This window comes from Phocoena sinus, chromosome 5 (genome assembly GCF_008692025.1).
Source record: "Phocoena sinus isolate mPhoSin1 chromosome 5, mPhoSin1.pri, whole genome shotgun sequence".
NCBI classification, from domain to species: domain Eukaryota; kingdom Metazoa; phylum Chordata; class Mammalia; order Artiodactyla; family Phocoenidae; genus Phocoena; species Phocoena sinus.
In genome coordinates this window covers 48,365,185-48,390,460 of record NC_045767.1, presented here as the reverse complement: position 1 = coordinate 48,390,460, position 25,276 = coordinate 48,365,185, and the positions used below count along the sequence as shown (strand labels likewise).

The 25,276-nt window shown below is 39.7% G+C and overlaps 1 protein-coding gene across 9 annotated transcripts in view; it reads right to left on the bottom strand.

Annotated features, from left to right (window-relative positions):
* The window catches only part of PACRGL (parkin coregulated like), a 50,911-nt gene extending 30,082 nt beyond the window's left edge, over positions 1–20,829 (bottom strand). For 6 of the 9 annotated variants that reach the window (XR_004350098.1, XR_004350097.1, XR_004350099.1 and 3 more), the window contains exons 1-3: positions 20,771–20,829; positions 1,067–1,134; positions 796–950 (exon numbers count right to left, since the gene is read on the bottom strand). Coding sequence is in view for 3 of the 9 variants with exons in the window: in XM_032633425.1 (XP_032489316.1) it covers positions 796–950; positions 1,067–1,134; positions 20,771–20,793 (246 nt within the window). In the remaining 6 variants the exon portion in view is untranslated. Of the gene's footprint in view, positions 1–795; positions 951–1,066; positions 1,135–4,089; positions 5,021–20,770 lie in introns of those variants that run through there. The other 3 variants (XR_004350100.1, XR_004350102.1, XM_032633428.1) reach the window with 3 other exon arrangements.
* Positions 20,830–25,276: the final 4,447 nt, after the last annotated feature.

The window sequence follows — 25,276 nt, the reverse complement described above, 5'->3', positions numbered from 1 at the left end:
GCAAATTACAGAAAGAAGTGAAGGAACATAGAAGCTTAAACTATTTTCCATTTTCCTTTTATAAAGTCAGAAAATCTCCCTCTGCCCTTGGATAGTTCACTGTATCCTTACTTAAGTATCTGCCATATTTTACCTGCCATCAAAGTCCATGTCTCAGCCACTCTCATAATCCCCTTTAAAGGCTGAAACCATTATCATCTTACCCTATGTAAGGCTGGGCCAGACACCATCTGGTGTTGGAGCACAAATGTGTTCACTTTTTGGATAAACTGATCTAGAAACTTACAATTACCTACGTTTATGTACATGAATCTTATGTTTGCTAAATGTGATTAAACTGCTGTGAGAAGGCAAAAGAAAACTAGGGCTGTAGTTAAGAATTCTAGTGGAGCTCATTTACAGATGATAGACAAATGGTCAGAGATTTTATGCAACTATAGAAGCATGTAATTCATCCTATGGCAATTGAATACAAGTTTACTCATTGATATTAGGAAGTACAATAACCATAGTAAAGTAAAAAAAAAAAGAAAGCTGATAATGCAATTTATTTTATACTCTACAATACTCATCCATGAATGTGATAGGATATACCAAAGCTGGTTTTTACTTTACACCGTCTCACTTCCACACTCACATCATTATCTCCATTCTTCATCGTGATTACCATATGCCTTCCTTCACCACTAGCTTAAAACTAACAAACAAAAGAACTTGGGATAGCATTCAGAATGGCTCAATAAAATGTCTACTACTTTGGAAATCTACTGAGTCAGGAATCTCTTTGGTACCTACAGGGTTAACTGTTTTAGGGTTAAGTTTATCACTTGGTCGAGGATGAAGTTTTCTTGCAGATTCTGGAGAACTGGTTGATGAGGAGGATTTCCTTTGTTGAACTATAGTCCTATGTTTTATTTGTGCACTTGATGATGTCCTTTGATCACAGTTATCTGGAAGAAACAGAATGTCAACAAGGAAGAGGTGAAAGCTCATCCTGCATCCATCAGTATAACAGAATGTGTCACTGACAAAATTTACCTCTTCATTTAAAAGCAACATTCTGTACCTGTCACTCTGTTTCTTAATTGTACGTCTCTATGGCACTCGGATTTCTGCATTGCTTCTCTTTTGCTCCTGCAGTCAAATGAAACTTGATTTCAACTTTTTTGGGGAGAAGGATTCATTAACAATATAAAGACCAAACAGAACAGAGTAGGAAAAGCAGTAAAAGAACCACAAAATAGATATGGTATGGAACAAAATACCTGAAAGACCAATAAGAAAATAGGAAATTATATCAACTTCAATATCGATAACAGTAAACTAAAAACCATCTGTAAGAAAGTAAGATGTATAAAAATATGCATTTTTCCATTCAAACAGTCAAAATATACGTTTAGAAACTCAATTGTAATCCTCTGGCTATATTCAGAAAATGCAGACCAGATTTCTGGAAAAAGTGGCTGGCATGTCCCATATTGTCTTCACCTTCTCTGGCCTCCATATTTCCAAAGTTCCAAATGTTAACATCTGCATAACAAGTCCTACTCTTCCAGTGACAAAATGAACTCTCCTACTAAATGTACCATAAGTTCCCTAAATTGAACATAACCAAAACTGAAGTTATCACACTGAAGTTATGAACCTCTTGTTAATTCAAGGTACAACCAGTTTTCTGGTCCCTCAGGCTGAAAAATTTAGGATCACTGTTGTCTCCTTTTCTTCCGTTTCCTACACTCAACCCTACAGATGTGATCAGTGTGGCGTGACAAGGTAGGAGCTTTGGGCTCAGATCTGGGTCTGCATCTCATCTCTACAAATTATATGTTTAAGAATTTAAGCAGATTATTTAATCTCTCTGAGCCTTGACTTCTTGACCTATGAAAATGGGGGAAATAATACAAACCTATCAAGGCTGCTACTGAAGGTTAAATAAGGTAATATATAAAGTTGCTTATCTAGTGAATGGTGGTTCACTTCTCCCTCTTTCACAATTCCCTCTTTTCTGCTAATGGGAGAGCTCTCATTCATAGCCCTTGATTCTCTGCCTAATCAAATTATTTCAAAGAATCTTCCACCACAACACTCAGACCCATACACTCAACTGCCTGCTGGTATTTCTAGGTCTAGCTCCAATCCCAAGTGCCATGCAGCCTTTCCTGATCTTCTGTTTCTCAAATGTCCACATCCATAGCACTCTGATTTATGCACTGCTTCCTTCTTCTTATTTCTATCTGATTACTCCATTCCCTCATTTATATGACACTGCAATTATTCTTCCATTAGAGCACTTCCCACTTTAAGTCTTTAATTATTTTTCTAAAAGATCTGTAAGATCTTCTCTTAAGGCAACACAGGTGGTCTTCTTCCACTTCCAAATGACAGCTTTTCAAATATTTGAAGACATGGGTCATAACTCCTTAGTTTTCTCTTCTTCAGGATAAATGCTGATGCCTTCTTAAATGAGTACTAACATGAGATTATTTTAATTCACTTGACAAATTAGAAATCTTCACAAGGACAAAGCTCCATGTAATAACATTCAGCCCCCAAATATTTCAAATACGATGTGACCAAAGTACCTTGTAAAGATAAACTAAATGTTAAGATTATTTCTGTACACAGAATAATTTTAAATTTCAACGTTCTGGATTTAATACACTGATCTAATTTTCTCATCCTACTACCAGCAGATGAGTTACTTCCCAATATTACACTTCACATTCATCCCCAAGGCATTTTCTAGAAATATGGTAATTAGCTCATTAAATTTGTTAGATAATATTCTAAGATAAGCTAAGGCAGGCTTTAATTACGTCAACCTAATAATGCACTTCAGTGATTATTCAACAAGTATTTACTGGTGCACCTGGTCTCTGTTTTGAGAACTCCTGATGGGGAACAATATGATCTAAGTTTCTGTTTAATAAAAAGAAAAAATCTGTGTCAAGGAAACTCGAGTTTCCTCAAGTCTATAACTGGGGATAATTACAGTAACTAGCTACTCTAAAAGTAGATGAAGACTTTAGAAAAGTGGTTGGCAGATAGTAAGTACTATATGAGTTTAGCTATCATCATTTTCTTTATAATGGTACAAAATGTTTTTAGTATTACTAATAATAGTGGGGGTCAATGTAACTAAATTATGTCTTCTCCTTTTTGAAAAATTTGGCTTAATACTTGTGCTATCAATTTGAAGACCTGATTTAAATTCAGTTTTTTTTTTTTTCTGGTTGTAAATTATAATAGCTGTCATATCTGAAAAAGATGCATCACAAAGATACCTACTTACAAACAGAAAAATAGCATTGTTCACCACGTCAAATCATGATGCACATTTTTCAATATTACCTTCCAATTCTGCAAAAGTTGTTGTTAGAATGACTCAATTTCTATCTATCTCCTTTTATGTCACATAGCTGTTTCTGTAAGGCACTAACACAAAAGTGCTACGTTATATTTTGAATACGTTTAAAAAGCCACTGAAACTCTTCACTTGAAAAACATGTTAGAAAGTTGAGCTTCCAAAGGTTTTAAGTATACAGGACAGTTTTTATGTGTAATACAATTATGTAATTTTCAGCAACAATATCAAAACATACACACACACAATGATGCAAACATCTCTGTCCACTTCCAAAACACCCTGTTAGTTTCTTTCCAAAACAATTAGTTTTTCAGTTACTGTTAAAAGTATCACCCTTTACTTTACAAATGAAGTGTACTCAATTTTTAAAAATAATATCCACCTCGCAGCATACCACTGACAGCAAACCCAGAGCATAAGTTGTTTGTAAAGGGGAAAAAGCTTAATTCATCTTACACTGAATTCTTTTGAGTGCTTTTTGGTTAAATAACACGTGGGGGGTGATGTAAAGGGTTAATGGTGGGAGGAAGTGAAAAAGTAAGAACTATTTTGTGTTCTAAATATTGCAACAGACACCCCTCAATCTTTTACAAAACAATATATAAATCCCAAATAGACACTAAAATCCATAAATCCACTTAACCCCATCACCTAAACTATGTCACAGTATCAGAGAGCAAACAAACCAAGGAGGGCCCCCACCGTGGACCCCTCATTTTTACCTTAGGTTTCCTTAGATGCTGCAGGTCATCTACAAGGGATTACAGGCATCTGGGTCAATGCCAGGAAAGCGTACTCTTTTTTCATTGTTTTGGACAGTTCATATATCCTATTTCTTTTCCCACATGCATTTTCTTCCCGCACTTGGCTTTGAGACCACTGCACTAAAATATCTGGCAAATTCTCAAAGGCAGAGGCCACTTTTTTTTCCCCTACTCTCTAATCTGGTGTTTGGGAAGTTCCAAAAGTGTAATAGGAGCCCCACAAAAGAAGATGAGCTCCATCTCTAAAACTCCTTCAAGTTCCAAAGAACAGCGACACAGCCCAATATTCACCTATCCCAATCCTTTTCACCATAAAGTACTGTAAATCCAAAGAGCCAGTATTAAGGGTCTTAATACCTTTCCATTTTCCTAGCCTCTCCGCCCCCAACACCACACATTTCCAAATACCTAAGACCAGTTCAGAGCCGGGATGTTGTCAAAGTTAGAAAATGAGAAGGACATGGAGAGAAAAAAATGGAGAGAAAGCTATTTTTTTTTTGTTTTTTTAAGAAGGTCGGGGAGAGGGAGAAAGGCGGCCAGTTTCAAATAAGGCCGACAAGGCAACTCTCGGTCAAAGCCCGACCAGGAAGGGCGAGCTCTTGGCGCTCAACATCTCCAGGCTCCTTAGCAACGTGGTCCGGCGGCCATAGCAACAGGCCAGAGAGGAAGTCTCGTGCTCCGAGAGAATGCGGGCGGCACCACGGATTCCCGCACCTGCGCCGGTCACGGCTCCAAAGACCCGTTCCTACCGCGCCTCTCTCCCGCCGCGGTCTGTACACCAGCCGCCACCCCACGTGGGGATTTTGCCCAGCGCCCGCTGGGCCAACAGCCACAGGCCCCGCCACCGGCCGCTGGGGACCCGGAAATGAGGTTTCGCAGCATTCCCGGATCTCGCGGCGCCGTGCAGTGACATCAGACGCACGCCGCGTCCGCTAAGCCAATAGCAGGGAGATCGCAGAGGCTCGCCAGGCGGGAAAGGGTTGTCCTGGCAACGAGGCGCTGCGTGTTGAAAGGGAAGCTCGGGAGCTAGGAGCTCTGTCTCCGGGGACAAAGGGGCTCCTGGTGGAGGGTATTTTAGGAACAATAGAGCCAAGGAGCGGAGGAGAGCACAGGTTCCTTGTACCTGCGCGGCACCCTCTCCGCAGTCCGTGTATTTAACTCGTACGTTTTTCTCGCACTCTTAACTCGATGTTCTCCAAGTATCTTGCCCTAAACCCTCTGAGAGCTGAGGACCACCGTGAACTCCCGCCCCAGACTTTTCTGCGGAGAGAGCCATCTGCCTGCCCATCTGTGGAATTTCCTTCCTGTCATATCTTACTATATGCTGTTGCAGTCAACTACATAATACATCCATATATTTTTTTAAAGTGTGTTTTTGTACTCCAGATTATTTTAATAAAACGGATACTGCAGGAAAATGCGTGTACCCTGGCGATTGCAACCAAAAGCAGTTTGGGTTGTCATAGTAAAAAACCCAAGCCCTTTCAGACCTGTCCACTGTGTTCCTTTCTAGTGTCCTCTTCTGTTGTCAAGCCATGGTCTTAACTTTTCGCTCAGGTAATATCTAACTAGACAGTTGGCATTGTCTGAACACTGCAGGCAGTGTAATCCTTCCCTGCCCTTGTAGCGCCATTCTTTGTACCTGAATTGCTGCCTCAGAAGCATCTTCACTAGGCTGTGAGTTTCTTCAGGACAAGGACTGTACCTTTTTCCATTTTGTTTCTCCAGCTTCTAGCACAGAGTGGGGACTCAGGAAATACTCTTTAAATAAATGCAATGAACGAATGAATTCCACGTGTATCTAATTTCTCTAATGTTCTGTGAACCTTGCATACAAGTCTATCTTAACTTCTAAATTTCATTATATTGTATTTACCTATCTTCTCCACTAGACTGAAATTGTTTCCATTACTTTTCTATCTCCAATATCTAGCCCAGTGCATGTTTAAGTAATTTTTTAAGAAAAAAAAAATCCTATTTCTTAGCTATTATCACCTTATAATCTCTCTTCTCCAGTTTCTCCAAGACTTATTGTATCACCTTCTCCCCTTCTTCACTCCTAGCCTCTACAATGGCAGACTTGGCAGCACCTAGCTCATGACCTTTTAGCCCCTCTGCCTGGAGAGTAAGAATAATCGGTGTTCAATACTGCAGAGAAGTGAAGAGCACATGTTCTGAAGTTAGGCTGTGTAGGTTGGAAACCCAGCTCCTTTGCTTCTCAGCTGTGAGTTCTTCTGCAAGTCATTTAAGCCCTCTTAGCCTTAATTTCCTCATCATAACAGGGTTCTTGTAAGACTTTCTACTTCATTTTAGAAAAATTAAAAAACAACAACAACAGAAAAAACAGGTCCACTGGCTTTGTGACTTGGTCTGGATATTATGCAGTAAATGGTGGATACTTTCTTGGACATAGTAATTTGAGAAGGCTGTGAGACATCCAGGTGTAGTTGCCCAGAAGGCAGATATGCCCATCTAGAGTGGAGGGGCAAGAGCTGGGTGAGCTGTGGATTTTAAAGTCATCAGCACATATGTTACCGACCAGGGTTCTTGGCCTCCTTAATCAATAGAAATTGATAAGAGGCCAGACAAGAAATTCACACAAGTCTTTGCTGGGGTTCCTGCTGCAGCAGGAGGGAGCGAGAACAAGTAACAGTTTCCCTTGCTCACTCCCTGAGGGGAGTGAACTTGTTCCTTACACAGGATGAGGGTAAGGGTGGGTCTGTTAGGGGCAGGGGTGGTTTTAGATGGCCTGCCCATCCCCCCTGGTTGGTGCTGTGTGGGTTTTTGGTCTTTTTGTATCTTGTTGTCCATAGTTTGCCCCAACTGTGCACATGTGCAGTTATTTTTAGTCCCTTACAGTTTCTTTGTATTTTGTTGCTGGAGGAGATGTTTGTCCAGGTGCAAGCACTGCAGCACAGGGTCCCAGGCACCAGGTCCCAGCCTATCTCATATACACAGTAAGTGAGGATATAGGAGTAGATGAGGTGCTCCAGGGAGAGCGTGCAGTGTGTGAGAAACAGAGAGCTGGTCGTGAACTTCTGTCTCCTAATTCTGTCCTGGTTCCAAGGTTTAATTTTTCAAGTTTCTTTTTTTGGAGAGAGAGAGGGAGAAGGGGAGGAAGGCTGACCTATGTGTTCAGCAATATGACAAATAATATAAAAAGACAGAATGTGCCATATATATCTCCCCTGTGTCCCTACAGATTTACTCTATACCTTTCTCCACTCTGCTGTATACTCTGGAAAGCTGATCTGTGTGGCCTGGCATCAGCAAAGCCCCCATACCCTGTGGGTTGCATTTGGGACCGTATGGAGGGTGGGTAGGGCAAGTAATGATTGGGGATGATTAGTTGGTCTGTAATTTGTACAAAACTGAACAGAGTTTCTTTAAAGTAATTAAGACAAGCCAATAATACCTCTGATATTTTCTTTAAAATGCTTGGTGACTAAATACATGTAGTTAAGAAAAATTCACAAGCGAAATATGAATCAAAAGACACTGTCTCTTTGCACTCAGATCTGGACCTTGACTCTGAATTATGACTTATTCTTCCAAATCTTCCAAATAATGACTGATCATTGAACTTGGTTTTGGAAACTTCAAAGCCAAAAATTTGACTTTTGTCAGTTTCTTTTTATGATGACATCCCCTTCCTGAGGCAATAAGCATAAATACTATAGCTGAAGATATTATTTTTGCAGAAACATTTTTTATTATATTAGTTTATAACCCATTTTTGGGATCTTTTATAGGATATTTTTTGTTCCAAGGTGCAAGTCAGGATAATATACCATGTAAAGAGTTTTTCATCCCCACTTAGTTCAAATATAGCCTATTAAATTGAAGGCTAGAGATAGACAGGAAAGGAATGGGTTTCTCATATGTCTATTAGAAAGTAGAAAATTAACCACAATTAAATCAGTTCATTAAGTCCTAGGTAATTAATTCTTGTTCTGCTGATCTTGGGTTAATGATTCTTCTTTCATAAAATCATTTGCAACAGGGCTAAAAGAAATGGAAAGCCTTAGCTTTCTCTACCCTCTGACAGGTGTCCGTGGTGATGATGTCAGGTTATAATGGAAAACCTGTTCGCACCACTTCATTCTCTATAACGTCAATGGTTAAGACTATCTGGTACAGTCTTTTGCTGAGGCAATTGTTTTGTTTGTTTGTTTTGGACTTTTGACTTAATTTCTGATCCATGGCTTGTGGAGGTATCTTTATGTTCTTGCTACTCATGGTGTGGTTCTCAGATCATCATCACCATCATCATCATCAACATCATCTAGGCGCTTGTTAGAAATAAAGAATCTCAGGCCCCACCCCAGGTCTACTGAATCAGACTTTGCATTTCACCAAGATTCCCCAGATGAGTTAAACAGCATTGATTTAGGCACGGGTGAGGGAGAAGCAGAAACTGCCTCTTGATGATTAAAAGTGTTTCCTCTTAAAGTATTATAAAACCCACAACACTGGAGTGAAGGAGAATGGAAATCTTCACTGAGGTACAATGCATAATAATTTTATAGTGATTTAGGCAAATATTACACTGAGGTAAGAACATCTTATGAACATTCAGGCTGTTATGGGTTGAATTTTATCCCGTCAAAATTTATATGTTGAAATACTAACCCCCAGTACCTCAGAATGTGATCATATTTGGAAATAGGGTTGTTGAAGATGTAATTATTTAAGAGGAGGTCAGACTGGAGTAAGGTGGGCCCCTAATCCAATATGTCTGGTGTCCTTATAAAAGAGGAAATTTGGACACAGATATACACACAAGGAGAACACCACGTGAAGATGAAGGTAGAGACTGGGTGGTTCAGCAGAAGCCAAGAAACACCAAAGATTTCTAGCAAACTACTAGAAGCTAGGAGAGAGGCATGGAACAGATTCTCCCTCAAGGCCTCAGAAAAGACCCACCCTGCTGACACCTGATTTCACACTTAGAGCCTCCAGAGCCATGAGACAATAAATTCCTATTGCTTTGAGCTAGCGAGTTTGTCATGGCAGTCCTACCAAGCTAATACAAGAGCATAGAAGAATCCTCAGAGCCCTCTAATTCATCCTATAATGTGTGTATGATTGTCTTCTGCCGAAGAGTTATATTAAACCTGGAAACAAAATATTTCTTTTGGAAAAAATAAATCAATTTGTTGACAAGTATGCCAGTCTTTGCACATATGAACTTAAGTTGGCTTCTAGGCAGACTGAGAGTAACACAATTGCTGAAAGATGTTTATATTGACAACATTTTGGAATTATATGTGTATAATTAACCCAGAAGGAGTTGAGACTCTCTTTTTGTTTTGTTAATTTTTTTTTGTACTCTGGTGTTGACCTAATTAAAAATCTGGAGATGCTAACTTTTTTCTTGTATCTTCCTTACTAACATGAGAAAGCAAACACTTGGTGTTGCCCAAAGCTGTCAAGAAAACCCCCAAATAGTTTAGGTATAGAAGACATACTAAGAGTTATATTTTGTCTGTGGGACCTGAATTCAGCAAAGATTTTTTTGTTTGTTTGTTTTTTGCGGTACATGGGCCTCTCACTGTTGTGGGCTCTCCCATTGCGGAGCTCCCAGGCTCCGGACACGCAGGCTCAGCAGCCATGGCTCACGGGCCCCAGCCGCTCCGCGGCATGTGGGATCTTCCCGGACCGGGGCACGAACCCGTGTCCCCTGCATCAGCAGCAGGACTCTCAACCACCGCGCCACCAGGGAAGCCAGAGCAAAGGAGATTTTTAAAAGAATTGTCAAAAGAGGCAAGATGCAAATAAAATTTATAAGAATGTAAATATAAAAAGTGACTATAAGCTTGGATCAGAGTGATAACATTTAAAATCAACACAGCAGCAAATAATAAAGAAGTCTAAACTTTTCAAAAGTAAACCTTTACTGAAATAGATTACAGATCATGAAAAAAATGCACGAAAGACAACAGGCTCTTGAGTGAAATATTATGTGATATAAAAATGTTATTATCCAGACAAAACACACAGAAGGCACAGAATAAATTTTGCTGTTTCTTCCTAAAAGCAGACTGTATGATCAAAGTGCACATTTACCTACCCAATAAATAATTGTTGGATTAAGTAACTAATAGTTTCATTGGGAAAGAAAATAAAAACACTGCTCACTTAACTGTAGGGCTGTTTCTTGAATCTGGTTGTAGTTTGAGAAAGGCTCTATTTGGTTGGTTGGTTGAAACATGCACCAAAAAGTGGCCTACAGTAGATGCAGTTGAAATGCCAGAACAGAAAGTATCCAAAGGCTTAGGGATATTGGAACATTAGAGTGAATTTACCATGGGAGACCTGCTCACCTGGCTTTAAGAGGGTGGTGGAAGCCACTAGGCCAAGTGGAAGGTAGTTTTCACCATAACTTAGAGGAATAAATTTGTGAGGAGAGCCCAGCATCCTTGAAGAGTTCTGTGGTCACTCTTTGTAGGTCAGAAATTAGAGTGGAAACTGCTGCTACTAAAGTTGGGTCCCTAAATATAATGGGGATAAAATGGATGTCAGGGTGGCAGAGACTATGTGTCCACATTTAATCACCAAAGATAAGGTGGGTGTGGTTGCCATGTGGACATTCGAGTCAAAGCAGTAATGAGAATAGTCTGACTCACAGAGACCTATGGCACTGGCTGTTGACGATGGTGTCCCTAGCAGAACATATTCTTACAGCTCTGTACAAGTGGAAGTGTCTATAGGTCAAGTGAACAGAAACTTAACTTGAATCACCAGTACCGAGAGAGTAACAGCCCCTCAACAAATTCCCAAGCTTGAGGAAGTTTACAGACGCAGAACCCCTCGGATGAAAGGGTGGATGAATCCTCTTGCAAAAATCTAAACTGTTAGTCTCTCTCCAAGGCTTCTCCCAAAGAGACCTGTGGCCTTTTACCAGGGTGACTGTAAAAGTCACTGGGGAAAAAGAAATAATCATACTTCTCAAAGACTACTGGATGCTGGCTCTGAACTGAATTGATTCCAGGAGAGCCAAATGTCACTGTGTTCCACCAGGTCAGAGTAAGGGCTTATAGACGTCAGGTGATCAATGCAGTTTTAGCTCGGATCTGCCCGTTGTGGCCCCAATGAATCTCCCAAACCATTATTGGTTATTTCTCCAATACGGGAATGCATGATTAGAATAGACATACTCAGACACTGCCAGAATTTTCACACTCATTCTCTGACCTGTGGAGAGAGGGCTATTATAGTAGAAAAGGCCAAGTAGAAGCCACTAGAACAGCCTCTACCCAGGAAAATAGTAAAGCACAATCAGTACCACATTCCTGGAGGAATGACAGAGATTAATGCCACCATCGAAGACTTAAATTATGTAGCGGTGATGGTTCTCACCACATCCTCATTCAATTCACCTATGTGGCCTGTGCGGAAAACAGATGGATCTTGGAGAAAGTGGGTAATCATATACTTAACCAGGTGGTGATTCCTATTGTCCTATTGTAGTTGCTAGACCAGAAATAGTTTCATTGCTTGAGGACATAAACACATCCCAGGGTTTGCAGCTTTTGATCTGGCAAATGCTCTTTTCTCCACATCTGTCCATAGGCCCGCCAGAAGCAGTTTGCTTTTAGCTGGCCAAGTCAGCAATACACCTTCACTGTCGTATACCAGGGATATATCAACTCTCCAGCCCTCTGTCATAATTTAGTCTACAAGAACCTTGATCACCCTTTCCCTTCCACAAGGTATCACACTGATCTATTACATTGATATTATTATACTGATTGGGACCTAATGAACAAAAAGTAGCAACTGCTTTAAGCTTATTGGGAAGGCATTTGCTTGTCAGAGTGCAGGAAATTAACCTAAATAAAATGCACGGGCCTCCATGTCTGTGAAATTTCTAGTGATTCAGTAGCATGGGACATGTCGAGATATTCCTTCTAAGGTAAAGGGTAAGTTGTATCTAACCCCGCTTACAACCCCAAAATAGGCACCAACGCCCACTGGGCCTCTTTGCATTTTGAAGGCAACTTATTTGTCATTTGCATGTATTACTCTAAACCATTTACTGAGTGAACTGAAAAAGCTGCGAGTTTTGAGTGGGGCCCAGAACAAGAGAAGGCTCTGCAACTGGTCCAGCCTGCCTTGTAGGCCATTCTGCTACTTGGGCCACATGATCTCACAGATCCAATGTGCTTGACGTGTTGGTGCCAAATAAAGATGCTGTTTAGAACCTCTGACCTAAAGCAATCATTTGATTGATGTGAATAATAAGCAGGTTTTAAAACTTTCCCCAATTCTCCCTTATTCTTTATTTTTCCCTCTGCACACTTCACCTGATACGATGGTTCATCTTGTCTCTCAACTTGGCTGGGCCACAATATCTATGTGTATGGGTCAACCAGTATTCTGGGTGTTTCTGTAAAGATGATTTGGATGAGATTAACATTTATATTAGTGGACTTTAAGTAAAGCAGATTGCTCTCTATAATGTGGGTGGGCCTCGTCCAATCAGTTGAAGGCCCCAGTAGAATAGAAGAATGACCTCCCCTGAGCAAGAGGAAATTCTGTGGTCAACAGTCTTTGGACTTGAACTGCAACATGGATCTCTCCAGCCTGCTAGTCCACCCAGCAGATTTTTAATCTTGCTAGTCTCCAAAACTGCGTCAGCCAAGTTCTTAAAATAAATATTTCTATATATTAACACATCCTGTGCGTTCTGTCTCTTTGGAGAATAATACAGTAGATTTCTCCATGCTGCAGAGTAATTTCTAGTTGCCCAATAGAGCAGCTTTGAAAGCATTACCAAAGATCTGTAAAATAGTTACTCTGTGATCCAAATCTCTAGCTCTCAGCTCCACAAACTCAAAAAATACTTGCTGTGTGTTGAGAGGCACTGGTTGAATTTCGTCCCTAGATCCCACATTGGTTTAAAGAAAGAGATCAGTGCTGGAATAAATTGAGTAAGTTCAAAGAACAGAGTGAAGACAAATAACCAAGTTAGCTTCATCAGTGATGTCTATATATTTTCTAATTAACATCAAATACATTTAGGATGAAACTTTCTTGGAATAGCTGTCTTGGCTGAGAAGATAACCAGATAATTGATAATTCTTGGGTTTACTGTCTGCTCCACATAATCTTACCTGGCTTGCTATGGTTGAGCTATGAATAGTGGAGTTAAAAATAATTTAAATTTAATGTGTTTATTATACATTAGAACTTTATTCAAATTTTTTTAAAGAATCAAAATATTTTAAAATACTAGATAGGGGTGGTGGTGGGATGAATTGGGAGATTGGGATTGACATATATACACTAATATGTATAAAATGGATAACTAATAAGAACCTGCTGTATAAAAAGTAAATAAAATTTTTAAAATTTTAAATTTAAAAAATAAAATAAAATACTAGATAAAATACCACCAGCATTTATTCATTTCTCTAGTATGCTGCAGGGAAAGGAAGATCCAAAAACTCTGATTAAATTTTAAACTTTTAGACACTAGATGGTGCTGACTAACCATCTCTCTCTTTCTCTCTCTCATTTTTTTGCCTTCATAGCCCTTCAACCCCAGTTAATGTTTTCTATTGTCAGCTGGCAAACTGAAGAGAGGAAGAAATATAAAGGCTATTTACTGAAAAATGTTGAACAAGATAGAAGTTTATTAATGGAGAACCAAACACATATTGTAATTTAGTTGCCAGCAAAATTATTTTCTTTATTGTCATATATCTGTATGTTAAAAGCAGGAAATAAGACCAGCACTGAAAGGTGGACAAAAAATATGGTCTGGCTAAGTGCAATCAGCATTGACTGGAGTGCTTATCTTGACCAAATACTGTGGAGGGAAATGACTGTAACATAATACATCTGCGGAGCAGCTTTGAAAAACTGTTTTTGACCACACATAATAGACCATTTGCCTTTTCATCATTTCTGCACCAAGAACACTAGTAGGGCTTGCAAATGTTAGAAAAGATTCTTTCTCTGGAGAACTTAACCTGAAAGTAAAGAGAAAAGGTCCCTGTAAGAAATTTTCTTGGAGGCCCAGTATTTGACTTGTATCACTGCTTGGCCCTTTGGATTCTATTTACCACTAGACTTGTCTAGCCTGTGTAAATCATTCAGTGTGGTTTATAATGTTCTTTCAGTGATGGTCTGATTACAAGTAGAGCTAAGATTAGAATCAAGTGAGACATGAATAATACTACCTACTAGTTTTAAAAACATTTTCAGAGGCAAAATTCTGAATTTAAAATGCTCCAAGATCTTTGATAAGATAAATGGTGAAGATTTGGAGAATATCAATAATGAAGCAATCCAAAGAACATTGTAGGCCTTTCTCCCTGAAAGCCTAGACTAGGGAATATTAAAAATCACAAATGTTGAGCAAGGTATTTTTGGGCCTTAAAAACATGTTGAAGCAACAAGGGAAGAAAGTATTAACGTTCAATAAAGTGCTTCTCCAAAGGGAAAGAGGCAATAAACAAGGTTAAATTTAACAGCATCTGAAGTATTTATCAGTAATTTTAGAGACAGGCTAAGGAAGATCACCTTTAACAACCAAAGTTAGCATAATGGCCCTAATCAGGGCAGCCCCCAGCCCTTCAGCCTTCTTCCTGCTTCCTTTCAGTGCTGGAGTCAATCTATTACCAAGGTTGTTGCTCCAGAATCAAACCCATGTGCCTCCCTCAAATAGAAACCAACTACTCTTAGCAAAGTTTTGGGAGGAAGCTGCAAAGAGAAAAAAACCAAGAACATGTTAGAACCAGCTGGGCCCAAGATGGCAGGAGATTCCACTTCCAGTAGATCTTGAGCTTCACTATACACTCATTGTAATACATTAGCATATGCTAAATGACACACCCACCAGCACCAGGACAGTTGACAATTGCCATGACAACAACCGGTACAGCCCATACTAGGACTGAAAAAGAGAGCTGCAACTATTCCAGGTCCAAACCATGCCCCAGTACTCAGATAAACTCATGAATTATTCTTCCCATTCTTTCCAAATCCCTCCCTTTTACTTCTACCCTCCTATATATTTGCTGTCTCCTCTCATATTGGGTTGAGAAGTTGATTTGCAAACTAGGTTCCAGCTCCTCCATTCTTTGGCCATTGAATAAAGCTCATGCTGTTCCAGTCTCAGTATCGGTTTCCTTATTGGCTGTGTAAGTTGGAAAAAGAACCTCCCTGACCGAGACAGGGGGTCTTGGGTCGTGCTAGGACCCTGGCACAGGTCTGGTTGACCAGTTTGGTAACAAATACTCAGGTTATCTGGGGAGCCAAACTTTCAAAATATGTTAGGGGACTATAATCCTCCAGGGCACAGCCCCATCCTATTTTTATTTATGAATAAGCATTTCGGAGGCTTCCTTCTCTTCAGAGTGATAAACTCATGACCCTCTTTGAGGTCACGATGAAGGATATAAGTATATACGATGAAGGATATAAGTATATACACATTGGGTGCTGTTCTCCAGATGCCAAGTCTCTCTCCAGGTAGTAATTAGGAAGGAGTTTGACAGAACATTTAGTAATGGTGCCCTGGGAGTCTGAAAGAGTTAATTTCTCTCTTTAGACAAGTACTACCAAAGGGTTACTTCTGGGAGAAATCTATTTTATTCTGTTCATAAAAGAGACTGAGCTGCAAGCTGAAGTGCGGTGGGGGCAGACGTGCATTGTTAATATCTTTAAAACAGAAAAGAAGAGGATTCAAGGGACCTCAATAAATCAAAGAAAAGACCTTTAAAAATAGTGATAAGCGCCAGATGGCATACATAGAGATCAATACTCTGAGTCCTTTAGGGACTGTTTTAATTGTTTCAGGTCCCATGTAGCATCTGACACAGAGATTTGCACTTAGTGGGTGCCTAGTTAATATTTTCTGAATTAGATTGAATTGGGCACAAGTACACACACACACACACAGGGCTGGTAATCAGAAGAACACAAGCTGAAAAGGTTGCTAATGCTACAATCTTATCTGGTGTGGACAAGTATATTTCAGCTACAGTCGCTTAATTTCCAGGACATTTGTATTCAATTTTAAACGTAACAATTTAAAACTTGAGTCTGAGGTTAAATGAAGTAATTCAGAAAAATAACAATAGCATTATGTTAAAGGCATCGTTGTATTCATTCACTTCGTAAACATTTTGTGTTGAGATAGGTAACAGGCTGCCTCTGACTTGGAGAAGTTTACATTAGCACAGTGAATGATTCTTCTGAAGCACATCCATGTACAAGGCATTCTCTGAAGCGGGGTGGAGTAGGCTCCAAGGACCTCCTATGTAAAATAATAGCCTTCCTATGCGAGTTCCGTGGCTCTGACTCAACTTCAAACTTCCCTTCCACACCCTCCTGTGTAATGCTGGAGCTGGGCCTCTGTGGACTACATTTTCCCTGCGCCCCCTGGCTCCCTGTTAAAGTCTGCCAATAGAGGATGCTAGAGAGCAGCAGAGGTAGAGAGGAGACTCGCCCCTTTTGGTTGGTTTGCTGTTCATGTCAGTGTCAGGCCAGCTCAGCAGCTGGTTTCAGTGAACAGACTGCTTCCATATTTTCAGAAGCAGCCTCACCACATCCCTCGGAGACACTGTCCCCAGTGAGCCAGTCACCCCCAGGTCCCCCCAGACTTAATCCCAGCCCCTTAGGCACCAACAGCAGCCAGCGGTCCACCTCCTCAGTGGCCTGGATCCCACCTCCACTGGCATCTTTTCTAAGTTTCCAGGTTCTAGTCACTCCATCCTGTTCCCTTTGCTCCCCCAGCCTGGGGGTAACAGCAGCTTCCTAAAGTTCCATCTCTATGTGACCTCAGTATCCTCTCTTCATTTTTGTAGCCTTTGTTGTTCTCCTACACTCTGTCAACCCATTCTCTGTATGACATTTTCCCTGTTAAAATTGCTGGTGTGTTTTCTGTTTTCCTAACCAGACCCAGACTAACATCCTCTTCTGATCATTTGTTAACACCTGATACATTAGTGATCTTCTTATTCATTGTCCCCTACATTCCATTTGAATATAAGTTCCTTCAGAGCAGAGAATTTGTATCTGCTTTCGTACTGATCCCCAGCTCTTCTACTTAGTAAGCCCTCAATACACATTTGTTGAATTAACAAATAAATGGATGAAGAATGCTGAATCCATGAATGCATGCGTGAATGAATGAAACAGCGATGGCTATTACCAGTCTACTGCTTACATCCCCCTACTCCCCACTACCTTATCCCATTCCCATCCCTGTCACTCTGTTACCTTTCCTAGACTAAATTCAGCTTTTACTGCCACCCCCCATGCTAGTTGGTCCAGAATAAAACTATCAATATTGCATAATTTAGGTCAGTGTTTCTCAACTGACCTCCCCAAGGGACATTTGGCAGTGTCTGGAGAGGTTTTAGGTCGTCATGACTGGGAGATGAGGGCCTTTTGGCATCTAATGGGTAGAGGTCAGGGATGCTGCTACACATTGAACAAGACAGCCCTCCCCCCAACAAAGAAATTATCTGGGCCAAAATCTCATGAATACTGCTATTTAGAAACCCTGGTTTAGCATTAACCTGTTTAGAAGCAAGGGATTCTTCAGATAATCTTTTTAGGCACCTTTTGGTATTGTGAATTTATTTCTTCATCTATACCAGGCCAAGTGTTCTCAATGAAAAAAGATACAACTGGCTTGATCATGGTCAAAGACCCAGATTGTTTGTTTGTTTGTTTTTAATGACATCTGGAATTCTGTAGACAGGATATCCAGGTGACTGGCTCTTTGGCTGGACTCTTTTTAGAGCTATAGAGACTGAACCTACGATTAAAAGGGGGTAATGATGTGATAGCTGGGGAGGGGGCCAGCAGGTTGTTTATGAAAGTGCATAAGAAATGCTTAAAAGAATAGAGTGTTGGGCTCCCCTGGTGGCGCAGTGGTTGAGAGTCCGCCTGCTGGTGCAGGGGACATGGGTTCGTGCCCCGGTCTGGGAAGATCCCACACGCCATGGAGCAGCTAGGCCCGTGAGCCATGGCCGCTGAGCCTGTGCATCCGGAGCCTGTGCTCCGCAACGGGAGAGGCCACAACAGTGAGAGGCCCGCGTACCGCAAAGAAAAAAAGAAAAAGAATAGAGTGTCTTATTTACATTAATTCAAATCCCATAATGATAATAATTATAAAAACCAGCTGTTTTTTCCCAAATGATCCAGAGAGTAGCCATTAACTGGAGACACAGAGTTTAAAAGTGACATAAATCACTTGGGTATTTGCATTTTGAAGGTCATTTCGGATAAACCAGGTGGTTTCCTCCTGGACTTCAATTATCAAAATCTATTTTCTTAAAAAAAATTGACCCACTTGGGTAATTGCTATTCTGATGAACTCCAACCCTAAGCTTCTTCCTCGACTCCCACAGTTCCCTGAGCAATTTCACTCTATCATCGTAGCTACCAAAATATCCAAGAGGCATATTTCTCTTCTCCATGTATGGCAGTAATCCCGTCTAATACATCAAATGGAATACAAAGTACTATGTGACTATCATAAATTTTTCCAGCACAATTCCCAGAGTCATTACTTAGTGTCATCCTCTTTCCAAACTAGACTTACTAACTTTTTAGTAAACACATTTGAGACTTCATCCTTATTTAACATCTTTAAATTATAACTCCACTAATCAGATAATTAAATATGGTCATTAAAAGGACATTTAGTTGGGTTCACATACATGCTGCTACAATTGCAGTTGTTTTAAAAGCCATTAAAGATAGCATATGCCAGAGAGTACCTGTGAAGCTGCCAGATAAAATAGAGTTGTCCGGTTAAATATCAGATAAACAACACTTTTTTCCAATATAAGTATGTCCCACGCAATATGTGAGACTTACTTGTACTAAAAATTTTGTGGGTTTATATGAAATGCAAGTTTAACTGGGTGTCCTCTATTTTAGTGTGCTAATCTGACAATCCTAGTGCTTGTTTGCCAAGTGCTTACATCTCTGTAAGTGCCTGTAATACAGAATTCATTCTAAGTGATATTAGTAAGAATACTTTCTTTTTATGTGATTCATGGACACTTCTTCTAATGAGGGGATACTCATAAATCCATAGGAATGTTTATGTCACTGAAAATAATGCAGTCATACATTCTAGTTTCAAATTATGGAACCACAATATCCTGAAAACAGGATCTGTGATACCAACCATTTGCAAAGAACATATTTGCTGTTTCCTATATGCTTGACTGCAACTAAACTCAGTCCTCCTCTCCCTCCTTAATCACAATTCCATGGAGAAAACCCAGTGATTCCCCTTTTGGTTGATGATCAGTGGACATGGCATGTGAAGAAAATAACTCCTTAGCCATGTCACATATGGTCATCGAACAAGACTCAGTCTCAGCTGACCTGATTACCTGAGTTTTCTCCTGATTAATTCTGAATGACATAGAGAAATCAATCATGAAGACAGCCAAAATAATCATCAAGTCAGTTGATTCAGTTATATAAACTTGACCTTAACCTCCTCCTCTCAACCTATGCTCATTTTCAAGAGATTTCAACAGATATGAGAAAAAAATAAAAGTTATGGAGGTAATGTTTTTCTCAGAACCTGCCATCTGACAAACGATAATTTTAACTGATTCCATTAAACACAATTTACTAGCTTTAGGAATCCTTTTGTTTTACCTTTTCCTTTCCTTTACACTGAGAACACACACTATAAAATCTTAATCATATAAGACGTCTGCTCTGATTGAATACTATACACTAGGTAATGCAGCCCCAACTTTTCAACCCAAAATAAAAAGAATTACTTCTGACAATATACTGGTGATTTGTATTAGTGAAAAAATATATTATTAAAAAATAAAGTTAAATGGTTTGCCTTCCTAAATCTCAGGGCACGCTGATAATAGAAGGTTCTTCTCTCCTAGGTGAAAATTCTGCCAGTCCTTCCTAATATAGACGTAAATATCTTCTTACTTTAAAATTTCAAAGGTTAAATTCCTAACTACCACATATTCATTACTACTACATAATGATTGAAAGCCTTTTGTGTAAAAGATATTGTTACAGGACATGAGGTTGTCGACACTAAAATGAGGGGAAAGAAAAGGAAGAAGTCAAGTTTACTGTGAAAACCAAATGCATCAATAACCATAGTAAGGAAGTTTAAAAGAAAAGCCAAAGGGAAGATTGCATTGGGAAAGTCCAGATATTTTAAGAGGTTTGAGCACCAAGGTGAAGAAAAGAGTAGGAATGAAGCTACAGAAGTGAGAAAGGTGGTGACACTTCCCTTTGAAATGATGGATCATCTAAGAGAATCCAGGAACTGAGCTGTCAAAGGGAGCAGATTGGCTCATTGGAGTCCATGGAATGGTCCCCAACTGTTGTGAAAGTGAAAGGAGAACTAGAAGCATCTACAGAGAGGAACAAAGAACCCAGAGCATTCCAGGGGGATCAGAAACTTTGAAAGATAGGACGTTTGCTTTGTGACATTGGGACATCATTCATTCATTCACCCACCATTTATTAAGTAGCTGCTATGTGCCAGCACTGGGCTGAGTGTTCAAAGCGGAAGACAATTAAAATGCTTCTCCTATTATTTGTTTCCTATTGATGCTTTAACAAATTACCACGAATGTTGACTTAAAGCAACATAAATATATTAACTCACCGTTCTGGAGGTTGGAAGTCCATATGTGTCCCATAGGACTATAATCAAGGTGTTGGCAGGCTGCATTTCTCTCTGAAGGCTTGAAGGAAAAATACTTTCTTGCTTTTTCCATCTTCTAGGGGCCAACTGCTTTCCTTGGCTTCTGGTTTCCATATTCATCTTTAAGCCAACAATGCCAGTCAGATTTCTCTCATGTTACATCACTTTAAACAGAGAATCCTGCCTCCTTCTTTCATTTTTAAGGACCCCTGTAATTTCACTGGGCCCACCTGGATAATCCAGAATCGTCTTCCCATTTCAATGTCAGCTGATTAGCAAATTTAATTTTATCTGCAACCTTAATGCCCCCTTGCAATAAAACATAACATATTCACAGATCCCAGGAATTAGGACGTGAACATCTTGAATGAGGAGGCATTATTCTGCTTACCACGCTCATCTTGGAGGTTTATGGTCTAGCACCAAAAGACTGTGGTGAGATGTACCACCAACAGAAGCCACAAAGCAGGCTTGGGGAAAGGAAAACACATTTTCCATCACCTGGTCTGTGATCAGGGCAGAATGCAAAGCCCAATCAACTCAAGGTCAAATGAGGTCAAAGCCAAGCACTGACACCTTGTAGATTTACTGGAATTGAGAAGCAGACATTTTGCTTATTTAGGATATCCCCTGTTAGAGATGAAATAGCCTGGTAAAACTACAGGAGATATTCATCATTAAATAGAATAGGAATAAAAGACCAAGCAAGTGTGATGATCTTTTCCAGGTGGTATAAACAGTGAACTCTCAGTGGACAATGTTTTCCTGTTGCTAGGCCGACTAGCTGTGGTGGCCGAGTTGTTTATCTTTAAGAAAACATACCTATATCTTTTTCTTGACAACTACAATATAATCTGTCCTGGGAGTTGTTCATCATTTAAGAAGGGTAAAAAAAAGTCCTCTCCCAGAAAGTGTTCGAATCCATGAGCCGAAATGATGATAACATCATGAGAGGCATCATAATTTATCTGGAGCATGTAAATCACCAGGGGCCCCCTCTGAGTATACTCACTAAAATGATGAATAGCTCTGTGAGCTGTAAGATCAACCCTGAGGAATTCACCAGCCAGCATTTGACAGGAGAGCTGCCTCCCAGTCTCTCCCTGTTGGGAAGAAGAAATGACTTAACAGATTCGAAAATCCAGTTTCTTAACCACTTGTTAAAATGTTCAATTTAAGATTTTACCCACAAGGCAAAGTCTGGAAAGGGGTGAACAATTATCCCAGGACACTGACCAAAATTTAAGATGGTATGGGTATTCCTGGCTTGCCAAACTTTTTTTCAACTGATATTATTCTGATATGTCTCAGCTGGCTCTCACTTTGCCAGTGTAACTAGTCTTATAGCCAAAAGATCCTGTATTTTCCAAAACAGGAGGCTTCTAATGTGTTTTCTACTGCCGTTGCTGCCTCTGATGCAAAGTAGAAGTGAAAATGTTGGAAAAAGGGAAATATCGTTTTGTGTGTTAGAAAACCTAACATTTATAGTAAAACATCAATAGATAATAGTATATTGAAGTTTTCACTGTGTTACTCTGTATACATGTAGATGATATAATTCTTTTTAGTTTTGGTAGCTCTTATGGGCTGCATGTTTGTGTCTCTCTAAATTCCTATGTTGAAGCCCTAACCCCCAATGTGATGATATTTGCAGTAGAACCCTTGGGCTATAATTAGGATTAGATGAGGTCATGAGGATGGGGCCCTCATGATGGGATTAGTGCCCTTATAAAAACAGAAAGAAAGAGAAATATCTGTCTCTTTCTCTTAACACAAATGCACAGAGGAATGGCCATGTGAACACACAGCAAGAAGGTGGCTGTCTACAAGCCAGAAAATGAGCCCTCACCATGAACCAGATCTTCTGACACTTTGATCTTGGACTTTCTCAGTTCCAGAACAGTGAGAAATAAATGTCTGTTGTTTAAGCCACCCAGTCTAGGGTATTTTTGTTATAGTAGTCCAAGCTGACCAAGACAGTAATTTAAGAGTAAGAAATATTAATTTTCACATTGCATGTATCATCTGTCAGAGTTCTTTGAATATTGAGAGCACTGAGTATTATTAAAAATAATGAATGATAATGGTGATCATAAGATACATGGTCTGGTGCTTATTCTGTGTCAGGTACCAGGTTAAATACATTACATATTTTATCTCATTTAATTCTTATAGAAACCATGTATGGTAGGTATTATTATCTATCCACATTATAGCTAAGGAATTAAAGTTTGAAGAATTAAAATTGACTTGTTCAAAGTCTCTCAGCTAGGAAACTGCAGACCTGGGATGTGAACCCTCATGTGCTTGACTCCACAGTGAGAATCTTAATCTGTGCTAACCTAACTGTATTAGTTTCCTAGGGTTTCCATAACAAATTATCTCAAACTGGTAGCTTAAAACAAGAGAAAGTTATTTTGCCACAGTTCTGGAGACTAGAATCAAGATGTCAGGAGGGCCACACTCCCTCTGAATGCTCTAAGGAAGAATATCTCCTTGCCTCTTTTACCTTCTGGTGGGTCCCATCAATCCTTGGCTTTCCTTTTCTTGTAGACTGATGAGTCAATCTATACCTCCATCTTCACATCGCCTACTTCCCTGCATCTTTCTGTTTGTCCCCTCCTGTTTACATAAGGACACCACTCATTGGATTAAAGGGCCCACCCTAGTCTAGTATGATCTTATCTAACTAATTAAGTCTGCAAAGACTCTATTTCTTTTTTTTTTTTTTTTTTTTTAAACATCTTTATTGGGGTATAATTGCTTTACAATGGTGTGTTAGTTTCTGCTTTATAACAAAGTGAATCAGCTATACATATACATATGTTCCCATATGTCTTCCCTCTTGCGTCTCCCTCCCTCCCACTCTCCCCATCCCACCCTTCCACGCTGTCACAAAGCACCGAGCTAATATCCCTGTGCCTTGCGGCTGCTTACCCCCAGCTATCTACCTTACTACGTTTGTTAGTGTGTATATGTCCATGACTCTCTCTCGCCCTATCAAAACTCACCCCTCCCCCTCCCCATACCCTCAAGTCCGTTCTCCAGTAGGTCTGCGTCTTTATTCCTATCTTACCCCTAGGTTCTTCATGACATTTTTTTCCCTTAAATTCCATATATATGTGTTAGCATACGGTATTTGTCTTTTTCTTTCTGACTTACTTCACTCTGTATGACAGACTCTAGGTATATCCATCTCATTACAAATAGCTCAATTTCATTTCTTTTTAAGGCTGAGTAATATTCCATTGTGTATATGTGCCACATCTTCTTTATCCATTCATCCGATGATGGGCGCTTAGGTTGTTTCCATGTCCTGGCTATTGTAAATAGAGCTGCAATGAACATTTTGGTACATGACTCTTTTTGAATTTTGGTTTTCTCAGGGTATATGCCAAGTAGTGGGATTGCTGGGTCATATGGTAATTCTATCTGTAGTTTTTTAAGGAACCTCCATACTGTTCTCCACAGTGGCTGAACCAATTCACATTCCCACCAGCAGTGCAAGAGTGTCCCTTTTTCTCCACAACCCTCTCCAGCATTTATTGTTTCTAGATTTTTTGATGATGGCCATTCTGACTGGTGTGAGATGATATCTCATTGTAGTTTTGATTTGCATTTCTCTAATGATTAATGATGTTGAGCATTCTTTCATGTGTTTGTTGGCATTCTGTATATCTTCTTTGGAGAAATGTCTATTTAGGTCTTCTGCCCATTTTTGGATGGGGTTGTTTGTTTTTTTGTTATTGAGCTGCATGAGCTGCTTGTAAATTTTGGAGATTAATCCTTTGTCAGTTGCTTCATTTGCAAATGTTTTCTCCCATTCTGAGAGTTGTCTTTTGGTCTTGGTTATGGTTTCCTTTGCTGTGCAAAAGCTTTGAAGTTTCATTAGGTCCCATTTGTTTATTTTTGTTTTTATTTCCATTACTCTAGGAGGTGGGTCAGAAAGGATCTTGCTGTGATTTATGTCATAGAGTGTTCTTCCTATGTTTTCTTCTAAGAGTTTGATAGTTTCTGGCCTTACATTTAGGTCTTTAATCCATTTTGAGCTTATTTTTGTGTATGGTGTTAGGGAGTGATCTAATCTCATACTTTTACATGTACCTGTCCAGTTTTCCCAGCACCATTTATTGAAGAGGCTGTCCTTTCTCCACTGTACATTCCTGCCTCCTTTATCAAAGACAAGGTGTCCATATGTGCGTGGGTTTATCTCTGGGCTTTCTATCCTGTACCACTGATCTATCTTTCTGTTTTTGTGCCAGTACCATACTGTCTTGATTACTGTTGCTTTGTAATATAGTCTGAAGTCAGGGAGCCTTATTCCTCCAGCTCCTTTTTTCGTTCTCAAGATTGCTTTGGCTATTCGGGGTCTTTTGTGTTTCCATACAAATTGCGAAATTTTTGTTCTAGTTCTGTGAAAAATGCCAATGGTAGTTTGATAGGGATTGCATTGAATCTGTAGATTGC